This window comes from Heterocephalus glaber, unplaced genomic scaffold (assembly GCF_053883595.1).
Source record: "Heterocephalus glaber isolate CG9 unplaced genomic scaffold, H.glaber_assembly_v1.0 deba00001442, whole genome shotgun sequence".
Lineage (NCBI taxonomy): Eukaryota > Metazoa > Chordata > Mammalia > Rodentia > Bathyergidae > Heterocephalus > Heterocephalus glaber.
In genome coordinates, this window is record NW_028258296.1 from 27,356,441 (window position 1) to 27,368,972 (window position 12,532).

Sequence of the window (12,532 nt, forward strand, 5' to 3'; positions counted from 1 at the left end):
TTGACCTTATATCCAGCTACTCTACTGAATCTATCAATTAAGTCTAGAAATCTTTTGGCCAAGTTTTTTGGGTCTTCTATGTAGAGTATCATATCATCAGCAAATAATGACAGTTTAACTTCTTCCTTTCCTATCTTTATTTCTTTCTCTTTTCTAATTGCTGTGGCTAATGTTTCTGGAACTGTGTTGAATAGGAGTGGTGATAGTGGGCATCCTTGTCTTGTTCCTGATTTTAGCGTGAAAGTTTGCAGTTTTTGACCATTTAGTAGGATGTTGGCTGTTAGTTTTTCATAGATAGCCTTTATCAGGCTGAGATAAAGACCTCTTCCAATTTTCTGTAGGGTTTTTAATCATGAATGGGTGTTGGATTTTGTCTACTGCCTTTTCTGCATCTATTGAGATGATCGTATGGTTTTTGTCCTTGACTCTGTTAATATAGTGTATTACATTTATTGATTTACGTATGTTGAACCATCCTTGCATCCCTGGGATAAATCCGACTTGGTCAGGGTGTATGATGATCTTGATGAACCTCTGTATTCTGTTTGACAGTATCTTGTTGAGGATTTTTGCATCTGTGTTCATTAGGGAGATTGGTCTGTAGTTCTCTTTTTGGGTTGGGTCTTTCCCTGGTTTTGGAATCAAAGTAACACTTGCTTCCAGGAATGAATTTGGAAGCCTTGCTTCCCTTTCAGTTTCCTTGATGAGTTTAAAGAGTAATGGCGATGGCGATAGTTCTTCTTTAAATGTCTTGTAGAATTCAGCAGTGAAGCCATCAGGACCTGGGCTTTGTTGGTAAATTTTTTATTACATTTTTAGTTTCACTCATTGTAATTGGAGTGTTTAAAATTTCTATATCTTCTTCATTTAACTTTGGCAATTCGTATGTATCTAGGAATCTGTCCATTTCTTCTGTTTTCCATTTTATTTGAGTACAGATTCTCAAAGTAAGTATTCATGATCCTCTGGATTTCTGCTGAGTCTGTTGTGACTTCACCTTTTTTTGTTCTTAATTGCATGGATTTGAGCCTTTTCTTTCCTTTTTTGATAAGGATGGCTAAAGGTTTATAGATTTTATTCTTTGGAAAAACGAACTCTTTGATTCATTGATTTTTTTTTGTATTGTTCTCTTAGTCTCCATTGTGTTGATTTCTGCTCTGATCTTTATGATTTCCTCTCATGTGTGAGCTTTGGGTTTGTTATGCTCTTCTTTTTCTAGGAGCTTGAGGTTCTGCAATAGGTTATTTATTTGAGCTCTCTCTGTTCTCCTAATATGGGCATTCACTGCTATGACTTTCCCTTATAGAACTATCATTGTGTCCCATAGATTCCTGTATGTTGTGCTGGCATTATCATTTACTTGTAGAAACTGTCTAATTTCTTCTTTAATTTCCTCTGTGACCCATTGGTTGTTCAGGAGGGTGTTATTCAATTTCCATGTTTTTGTGGGAGTTTTGCAGTTTCTTATGTTGTTGATCCCCAATTTTATTGCACTATGGTCTGATAATATACAGGGGGTCACTTTAATTCTTTTACATTTACGTATCCTATGAGCTAGCATGTGGTCTGTTTTGGAGAATGACCTGTGTGCAGCCGAAAAGAATGTGTATTCTAATTTTGTGGGGTGGAATACTCTGTAAACATCTATCAAGTCCATTAGTTCAATAGCTTGGTTCAGTTTTAGAATTTCATAGTTAATTTTTTTGTCTAGATGATCTATTTGTTCTCAAATTTTGATTGTATTGATTTTTAGGTACCAAACATTGTATCATTAATTAAATTTACAGGGATAACCTGAGCTCCAGGGTGATGGTCTGTTCCTCTAGAATGGATTTCCTTCCTGTACGATTTTAGCAGTCCCAGATCACCTTAATCTAGTCAGGGTTTGAGATGATTTGAAGATACTGTTAGCTCCTGTAAGAACCCATCTATTTTCTATACATTCTTACTCTTAGATTGTAGTTCTTTCAAGTCCCAATCTCAAACTTGAGGAGGGGGTTGCCCATATCCTTTTTTGGGATGCCCTGAACTCTCAGTTTTATGAGAAAAAATGCTCAGATTCTCAGTACCTAAATTGCCTCTCTTGGAATTTGTGCTTTATCTTGAAGTACCTTTTCCAGGATCTCAGCCCATTATATTTTACTGCCTTGTTAGCTCCCTGATGCTTTCAAACAAATGTGGGGTTTTTTTGTTGTCCAACTTTTTCAGTTCTTAGAGTTGATTTTAATTATCTTGTCATTTGTGGAAGCAGAACATTCCATAATATATTTCTAGTATTTCGTTTTTGGTGGGGGTCTTCAAAAATATTTTTTTTTCATGAAAGCAAAAGTCAATCAATGGGGTAAACTTTATTGTCTCATTTTAAGAAATTGCCACAGCTACCCTAAACTTCAGACACTCTAAACTTAGGTCAGCAGCCAGTCTCAGATAATTATTAACAATTTTAGGAATAAAATATTTTAAAATTAATGCATATGCGTCATACTTAAACAGTGCTCTTATGCCCTTAAAGAACTATAGCATAAACATAATTTTTTAAAAATTTTAATTCATTTTATTGGTACATTTTAGGTATACAGTATAATGACATTCATCATTGGAAATTTGCACCTTTACATAATCTCTCTTGATTCTTATTTTGTTACCATTCCCCTGCCCTCCCTTCAACCCCTCCATCCTCCCTATTTCCAGAGACTGTTTCCATTTTTTCATTTTCTCATCTTAATTCTATTCCTTTCTTTCCTCACCCCTACCCCTCCTACTTCCCCTTCCCTTTTGCCCCTTCTCTACTTCACATTAGCTGTTATACCTGTTAGTCCTTATTTACACTTTGTTTCTCACACCAGAGAAACTATTTGGTATTTACACATGTGCATCCTATTTATTTCACTTAAAGAGTATCACATCAATGTACATCCATTTAGCTATAAATGTCTGTAATTTCATTTTTTATGGCTGAATAGTACTCCATTTTATTAAAAAACCACATTTTCTTTATCCAGTCTCCAGTTGATGGGCAATTGGGCTGCTTCCAAGTTTTAGCTATTACAAATTGTGCTGCTATGAACATGGGTGCACATATATCACTGTGGTATGATTCTTTTAATTCTTTGGGGAAGATCCCCAGCAGTGGAATAGCGGGGTCAAATGGGACTTCCAGTCCTATTTCTTTGAGGTATCTCCATACTGATTTCCACCATGGTTGCACCAGTCTACACTCTCACCAGCAGTAGAGCAGTGTTCCTCTTTCCCCACAGCCCCACCAGCATTAGTTATTGGTTGATTTCATGATAGCAGCTATTTTTTCTGGGGTGAGGTGGAATCTCAGTATTGTTTTCATTTGCATCTCTTGAATGACCAGTGATGTTGAACATTTTTTCATATGTTTATTTGCTATTTCTGCTTCTTTGTCTGAGAAATGTCTGTTCATTTCAGATGCCCATTTTTGGATTGGGTCTTTAAATTTGGGAGGTCTGATTTGTTTAAGTTCTTTATAGATTCTAGATAGTAGACCTTTGTCTGAGGAAGAGCAGGTGAAGATTTTTTCCCACATTGTGGGTTGTCTCTTCACACTGCTGGTGGTTTCTCTTGCTGTGCCGAAGCATTTTAATAAGAAGAGATGCCACTTGTTGATTGTTTGTGCTAGTTCACGGGCAACTGAGGTTTTGTTCATAAAATCTTTTCCTATACCAGTGCCTTCAAGAGTTCTACCTAAGCTCTGTTCCAGCCGGTTCAGTTTCTGTTTTAATATTTAGATCTTAAACCCATTTCAGTTTTAGTTTAGTGCATGGTGAGAGATATAGGTCTAGTTTTAATCTTTGGGAAGTTGATACCCAATTTTTCCAGCACCATTTATTAAAGAGGCTATCTTTCATCCAGTGAGGGTGTATGGCTCCTTTGTCAAAATGAAGTGGCTGAGTGTGTCTGGAGTTGTTTCTGCATCTTCCCATCTGTTCCACTGGTCCTCAGGTCTGTTTCTTTGCCAGTACCATTCTGTTTTTATCACAGTAGCTTCGTAGCATAGTTTCAAGATGGGGGTTGTGATACTCCCTGTCATGTATCTGTTGCCTAGAATTTCTTTCGCTATTCGAGGTCTTTTTTTGTTCCAAATGAATGTTTGGATTGTTTTCTCAAGGTCTGTGAAGTATACTGCTGGGATTTCAATTGGGATTCCATTGAATCTATATACCAGTTTTGGAAGTATGGCCATTTTTACTATGTTGATCCTTCCTACCCAGTAGCAAGGGATGTCTTTCCATTTTCTGATACCATCCTCAATCTCCCTTTTCAGAGTGCTATAGTTTTCGGAGAAGAGGTCTTTGATTTCTTTTGTTAAGTTGTTTCCTAGGTATTTCAGTTTTTTGGATGCTATTTTGAAAGGAAGTATTTCCCCTAATTCTCAGTGAGTCTGTTGTTCATGTAGAGGAAAGCTATTCATTTTTTTCCGTTGACCTTGTATTTAGTTACTTCACTGAATTTGGTTATTAAGTCTAGAAGACTTTTGGAGTTCTTGGGGTCTTTTATATACAGTATCATGTCATCATCATAATGACAGTTTGACTTATTTCCAGTCTTTATTCCTTTTATTTCTTTCTCGTCTAATTGTTGTAGCTAATGTTTCCAGAAGTATACCAAACAGGAGTGGTGATAGTGAACATTCTTGCCTTGTTCCTGATTTTAGTGTGAAGGATTTCAGTTTTTGACCATTTAGTATGATATTGGCTGTTGGTTTTTCATAGATGGCATTTATCAGATTGTGGTAGAGACTGTCTGTTTCAATTTTGTGTGGGGTTTTTATCATAAATGCATGTTGGATTTTGTCAAATGCTTTTTCTGGATCTATTGAGATGATCATATGGTTTTTATCCTTGGCCCTATTGATATAGTGTATTACATTGATTGATTTGCGTATGTTGAACCATCCCTGCATCCCTGGGATAAATCCCACTTGTTAAGGGTGTATGATCTTCTTGATGATCCTTTGCATTCTATTTGCCAGTATCTTATTAAGGATTTCTGCATCTGTATTCATTAGTGAGGTTGGCCTATAATTCTCTTTTTCAGTTGGGTCTTTCCCTGCTTTGAGGATCAAGGTGATGCTTGCTTCCAGGAATGAATTTGGGAGTATTGCTTCCCTTTCAATTTCATTGAAGAGTTTTAAATAGTAGTGGCAGTAGTTCCTCTCTAAATGTCTTGTAGAATTCAGTGGTGAAGCCATCTTACCAACTTAGTAGGTAAGTTTTTAATTACGTTTTCAATTTCATTGATTGATTTTGGCTTTTTAGAATTTTTAGGTCTTCTTCATTCAACTTTGATAATTCATATGTATCTAGGAATCTATTCATTTCTTCTGTGTTTTCCATCTTATTTGTGTATTGGTTCTCAAAGTAGGTATTGATGAGTCTCTGGACTTCTCCTGGGTACAGTGTAATGTCATTCTTTTCATTTCTGATTGCATGGATTTGGGCCTTTTTCCTTTTTCTGATAAGGTTGGCTAAGGGTTTGTCAATTTTGTTTACTCTTCTGAAGAACCAGCTCTTGGCTTCATTGGTTTTTTTGTATTGGTCTCTTAGTCTTCATTGCATTGATTTCTCCTCTGATCTTTATAATTTCCTCCCTTGTATGAGCTTTGGGTTTGTCCTGCTCTTGTTTTTCTAGAAACCTGAGATTCAGCTTCGGTCGTTTAATTGGGCTCACTCTGTTTTCCTAATATGAGTATTCACTGCTATGAATTTCCCTCGTAAGACTGGTTTCATTGTGTGCCATAGATTTTTATATGTTGTATTGTCATTGTCATTTAATTGTAGGAACTGTCTGATTTCTTCTTTAATTTCCACTGTGACCCATTGGTTATTCAGAAGTGTGTTGTTCAATTTCCATATGTTTATTAAATTCTTGCAGTTTCTTTTCTGTTGATCTCCAATTTCATCGCACTATGTTCTGATAATTTACAGGGGATAACTTCAGTACCTTTGCACTTATTTCTGAGAGCGAGTATATGGTCTATTTTGGAGAACAGCCCATGTGCAGCTGAAAAGAATGTGTATTCTGATTTTGTGAGGTGAAACACTCTGTAAACGTCTGTTAAGTTCATTTGTGCAAGAGTTTGATTGAGTTCTAGTATTTCATTACTTATTTTTTGTCTAGTTGATCTATCTATTTGTGACAGTGGAGTATTGAGGTCCCCCACTACTGTTGTTTTGCTGCTTATTTGATTTTTCATGTCTGTTAGTATGTGTTTTATATAGTTGGGCACACTAGTGTTTGGTGCATATATGTTTATGATTGTCATCTCTTCCTCTTGAATGGTTCCCTTTATAAGGATGTAGTGTCCTTTGTCTCTCTTAATCAGTGTGGGTTTGAAATCCACTTGATCTGCAAAGTGGATAGCTACTTCTGCTTTTTTTCGGGTTCCTGTCACATGGAGTATTGTTTTCCACCCTTTACCTTTCAGTCTATGAATTTCTTTTTGAACTAAGTGTGTTTCTTGTATGCAACATATTGTTGGATCTTGCTTCTTCACCCATTCTGCCAGTCTATTTCTTTTTTTTTTTTCTGCCAGTCTATTTCTTATGATTGGTGAGTTGAGACCATTAACATTGATGGTTATAACTGATACATATTGACTTATCATTGTCATGAGTTTTTCTTTTTGTTGGATTTTCCCGCTTTGTGTTTAATTTCTTGTCACGCCCAGTGGATTCGTTCTGCTTGGCTTTCTGTGGTTGTGATCCTCATTGTCTTTTCCTAGTATATTGTCTAAAATTTTTCAGAGTGCTGGTTTGGTATTCATGATGTTCCTAAGGTGCTCTTTGTCATGAAAGTATCTTATTTCTCCATCAATTTTCAAAGATAGTTTTGCAGGGTACATCAGTCTGGATTGGAGGCTGTTTTCCTTTAGGGCTTGAAATACACCACTCCAAGCTCTTCTTGCCTTGAGGGTTGGCATTGAGAAATCTGCTGTGATTCTGATGGGCTTTCCTTTGTATGTGATTTGTTTCTTTTCTCTTACTGCTTGTAGAACTTTGTTCTTCTGTTGGGTTTCTGGAATTTTAACAATTATATGCCTCTGTGTAGATTTTTTTTGATCAAGGCTAGTTGGAGTCCTATATGCCTCCCTTATCTGTATGTCAAGTTCTTTTCCCCTGCTTGGGAAGTTTTTTGCCTTCACTTCTGTGAACAAATTTTTTGTGGTCTGAACTCTCTCCTGTTTCTTCATTGACTCTGATCGGTCTTATGTTATTCTTCTTTGGATCATCTAGCAGCTGCTGGATTGATTTTTCACGGTCTCTTCCTATTTTAAAGAAATTTTTCTTTTCCTGGTCACTAATTGCCATACTATCTTCTATATGTGAAATTCTGTCCTCACATTAGCTCATTCTGCTGTGTAAAGGTTCAATGGAATTTTCAATCTCCTGGAAATCTGTTTGGATGTGTTTTATGGAGTCCATTTGTTTCCTGTTTGTTTCCTGTGTTGGGATTCCATCATGTTCCTCAGCTCCTCTGCTTTTTTTATCTGTGTCCTCTCTAGATTTATTAATCATGTCTTATACTAAGGGCACACACTCTGCTGTTATCTGAGAAATTATTTCTGATTTCATTTTTTCCAGATCCTCTTTCGTTGCCAGTTCAGGGAGTCCAGGTGTTTGAGTATCAGATTGTTCCATCTCATTTCCCTTTGGGTTTTTTTAGTTGATCTGTGAGTCTGGTTTTGAGACTTGTTTAAGTGTCTTCTCCTTTTATTGCGGGTCCAGGAGGAGCCGCACTTCCTTGGCCCTGGGCCGGTGGTATGGCTGCCTGGAAGGTTCACCTCCTCTGCGTTGGGGGCTGCTCTGCTCCTCATCTCTGGAGGCAGTGGTACGGTAACCCGGAACGTTCACTGCATAAACATAATTTTGAAACCACCCACTTAAGACATTTGTACCCCAAAGTGTGCAGACAGCTTCTGTGAAGGTTGGGATGCAACAAGGAAGGCCACCTTTGGGGCTCTGGGTAGCAAACAGGGCACTGGTCCCCATCCCATCAGCGAGGCTGGAGGGTGCAGGATACGTGCTTGGAAACTGGCTTTGCCTCAGTACTCAGCTGCAGATGAGTATTTATTTGAAAATAGTTTCTACAGGCCTCGATGTGGGTCGTAAGCCTCAGAGTTCAGCCATCCATGGGAAATCTTCAACTACCCAGCAGCCCAGGGAGGACACATGTCTGTTAGTTTGAACTTCGTGCCATCTGGCCTATTAGGCCAGTGGAAGTAGCCCTCCTCCAAAAAATTTTTAAAATAAAGCCAAGGAAGCAGGGAGGTAAGGGTGAGTAGACACCACATCCCATCCAAGCACAGAGAATGGGGAAGACAGTGACAGAGGGATATTCTGAGATCCTTTGGTAAGGGCAAATGGGCGGTCAGTTGGTGGAAGAGCATTGAGAAAACCCAAGGGCAGTAGAAGATTGGAGAACTGTACAAAAAGGATTCAGAGCTATTCCACCAAGCTCAGTTTAATCTTTAACATTTGCTCATTTCATAAAGGCAATGTTAATGTCCCTGTTACACAGATGAGAATACTAACTTTCAAAAGAGGGCAAATGACTCAAGCAAGTTTACATCAGCCTAATGATTGAGCTGATACTCAGATTTAAATGTAATTTTTTTCTTATTGTACCAGAGATAGAAACCTTAGTGTTTAATGTTTGTTCTGCTAATAAAAGAATATCATCTTAATCATTATATTTTGCTTTGTTGAAACATTTGATTCAGCATGATCCCACCTTTCCACTGATAGATTCAAGTTCCCAGGACCAGATTAGAAAACACATCGTACTCGAAAAATTGAGTAAAGTGTAAGTATGTGATGATTATTCCAACTTTATAATATTCTAAGATTAACTTGATATTTATGAGTTTATAATTGATAAATGTTATCCTTGAATTTTGAACATTTTGAAAAATGTTGATTTCCTTACCAGTAAAATTTAGATTTTTACCATATTATATCTAGGAAATACAAGATTTTGTGTAGAAGACACAGAGGAACACTGTAAAGAGAAATGTTGAGATTATAGGAGTAGCAAGCCAAACTACTGTACCTCACTCGCACTTGTAATCCAGTGAAGTCAGGGAAAAAAATATCAAAGCCAGACCATTTAAATACTGATTTGTGGTAAATGTGTCACATCAGTTTCATGAGTGAATAAGAAGCTCTTAACAAGTTTTAACAGTTTGTTAAGTAACTCTGCCAACATATTTATAAAACTGTTTCACACTCAACAACTTGAATTTTTGTTCAGGTCATCTCTGCACTTTAGCTTTAAGCTTCCTGTGTTAGAAGTAATTGTTCTTGTAACTTAGCCCACTTATAAATGACATGTGACAATTACTATTTTGGTTTTTCTATTGAAAGGAACTTGAACTTTTTTTCCAGAAGTATGGGGGCTATCTTAAAGTTTTCAGTCTGCATTTTTTTAAGTAGTTGTAAATATGCAAAAGTCTTAATTTTGTAGCAGTTTGAAAATAACATTTTCTGAGGCCATAATATATTTTGATCAAAGTGTAATGATGAGAGGTATGAATATTTTACTTTAAAATAGTATTTTTAAGCCATATTTGAAATCCTTTTTGATTTGCTTTGTATCTTGATTTGGTCCTATAATAAAAACTGAATGAAGAAGAGCTACTGTAATTTTTTTTTTTTTGGTACTGGGAATCGAACTCAGAACCTTGTGCTTGCAAGGCAGGCTTGGTCCTACTGAGCTAAATTCCCAGCCCTGTAATTTTTACATTTTGAATAAATGTTTAAATTAATATTCCCTGAGTACTTACTGTAGGTTATACTCTTCATATAAAATATGTTATGATGTTTTGTCTTTGATCTGATCTTTGTACTTATACATTTGTTTCTGTGAAATATTCAGTTAGAAAACAGTATTAAGTCACCACCAATCTGATCCTTAATACAAGAAGGTTTCAGACTTGACTTTAGCTTTTGAAAGCTAGAATGGATCATCCATACTGGTATGTATTGAGTATAGATGTGAATTTTTGTGGAGATAGTTTTTAGACTTTTTTAGCTAATGAAGGTATCCAGTTTTAGATTTGAGACCATACAGGCATAGGCATGTCATTGAAACAATCTGCCCCTTCTGGGTCTTGGCTAAAACAAGACTATACCAAAAGGAACCTCTAAGAAAACCGTATTATTGATAATGTCACAAGCACTGTATTTGAGAAGGGATGGAATACCTTAAAGAAAAGAAAGAACAAAAGCAGTGAAAAAACGAATTACGGAGACATGGGGAATTTTTTTGTTCTTTATAAAAGCATTTGGAACCAGGCATGGTGTAGTGCATGCCTGTAATTGCTGCAAGTTTTGAACTCAGCTTGGGCTACATAGTGAGTTCAAGGCCAGCCCGGAATACACAGTGAAACTCTGTCTCAAAAAAACCAAAAACGTAAAAAAATAAAAGCAGTTGGACTTCTTTTAAAGATTTTTTGGTCACTGATTTGAACAAACCAATTGTGAAAAGTCTTTTAACAGAGGAAATTAAATATGTACTGGATACTAGGTTATATTAAGGAATTCTTTGGTTAGATATAATTTTTTGTGGTTATATAATAAATTACTTTTTTTTTGGTAACGGGGATCGAACTCGGATCCTTGCGCTTGCGCAGCAGGTGGCAAATAAATTACATTTTTATTTAGAGATACAAAATTAAAATAGGCATCAGGGATTTACTTTACTTTAAAATATTACTCCAAGTAAAAAGAAAAGAAAAATGAAGTAAATATAGCAAAATATTGAAATGTTGAATCTGGAAATAAATACTATTAATTTTGGAACATGTCTGAAACTTCCATAATTTTTTGACATATTTTTTAAAAGATTATATATGGTTGTTCGTGAAGATTTAGCGATTCAAAAATGGAGAATGAAGTGGACATCATCTGTAATAGCACCACTCAGTGATAATTACAATCAATATTTTGATGTTTATCCCTGACATATATATGATTTAAGTATATTCATTCTCTTTGGTTCTCTCTGATACAGGAACAAATCTAGATGTAATGAAATATGTTTGCTATGTAATATATATTAAAACACTATATATTTTTATAAAAATCAGATAATACTATGTATGCATTTTTCACTTGGCATTTATCACATCTTTTCACATTTTTTTTTGTTTTATTTTTTTGGTGCCAGGGATCAAACTCATGACCTTGCCGCCTACAAGGCAGGTGTGTTGCCACTGAGCTAAGTCCCTGGCCCATATCTTTCCACATTTTAAAAGACAGATTCACATTATTTTAAAGGTTTTTATTTTATTAAATGTCTAAATCATAACTTATTTAACCAATGACCTATTGATATGTTTTCCAATTTTTCCCCACTGAAAAGATTTCTACAACAAGCATTCATATTCTCACCCATCCCTGGGCCTTTTTTTAATTTTTTGGTATCTGCCCCTTTTTAATTTAAATTTGAGAAGGTTTTCCTAAGTTGTCCAGGCTGGATTGAAACTTGAAATTCTCCTGAGTCAGCCATCCAAGTAGGAGGGATTACAGGTATGTACCTACCACTATGCCCAACAGCAAGCATCTAACTTGAGTAATGTTTATCTGATTATTTCCTTAGGACAAATTATTTTTCATAGTAAAACTATTGAATCAAATGTATCCACAATTTAAATGTTTATATATTATCAAATTGCTCTTCAGATAAGAAAAACTCTGATAAAAATACAGATAGCTGGGGCTGAGGATTTAGCTCAGTGGTTTCGTCGCCTGCCTCACAAGCATAAGGTCCGGAGTTCGATCCCCAGTACCAAAAAACAAAACAAAACAGCAAAAAACAGTAAAAATACAGATAGCAGCCAGAATGATTTTGCATTTCACTGCTTTCTGCTTTAACAGAGTACAAAGTACAATGTAGCTTTACTATAAAATATTTCCTTAAGACTTCTAACTAGTAATAATTTAGCTTCACTGTTTATTTAAAATCATGCTGCTTCCACTTAAGTACCATTATTGCCTATGAGAAATCCAGAGATAAGCTTAACCCAAAAAAAGCTTGTGTATAATTAAATCGTATTTTAAAAGAAGTGTAATTTTTTTTTTAATTTTCAGATTGCCTGGACTTTTGGGTCCTCTTCAGATTACTTTAGGAGATATTTACACTCAACTTAAAAATCTTGTCCGAACTTTCAGGTTAGTTAACATTTTGATTTTTCCTTCTCAGTTACAGTATTTTGATTTTAGCAATAGCCTTGAAGAATCCAAGAGCAGACTGAAGCATGAAGAAAGTAAGTGATTTATCTTCAGGATCTTACATCTAAATACAGTGCTCTTTTCTCTTTCCCTAAACATTACTTCTTGTCTTCTATTAAATACAACTTCTTATTTGCTCAAACTTCTGTATATTTCATTTTGGATAGTTTATTTATAGAATAGCCTAAAGTTAAGGACAATTATATTTATGATACAAAAGCAAGTAACATTGTAGATTTAAGCAAAATAAATACACAGTGGTACCTCAGTTC

General features: G+C 35.7%; 1 protein-coding gene across 12 annotated transcripts in view; it reads left to right on the plus strand.

Moving 5' to 3' along the window:
* The window catches only part of Rpap2 (RNA polymerase II associated protein 2), a 94,874-nt gene that overhangs the window by 29,896 nt on the left and 52,446 nt on the right, over positions 1–12,532 (plus strand). For 9 of the 12 annotated variants that reach the window (XR_015451975.1, XR_015451976.1, XM_021255374.2 and 6 more), the window contains 2 exons: positions 8,750–8,832; positions 12,120–12,200. Coding sequence is in view for 7 of the 12 variants with exons in the window: in XM_021255374.2 (XP_021111033.2) it covers positions 8,750–8,832; positions 12,120–12,200 (164 nt within the window). In the remaining 5 variants the exon portion in view is untranslated. The remainder of the gene's footprint in view (positions 1–8,749; positions 8,833–12,119; positions 12,201–12,532) is intronic. The other 3 variants (XR_015451977.1, XR_015451979.1, XR_015451978.1) reach the window with 1 other exon arrangement.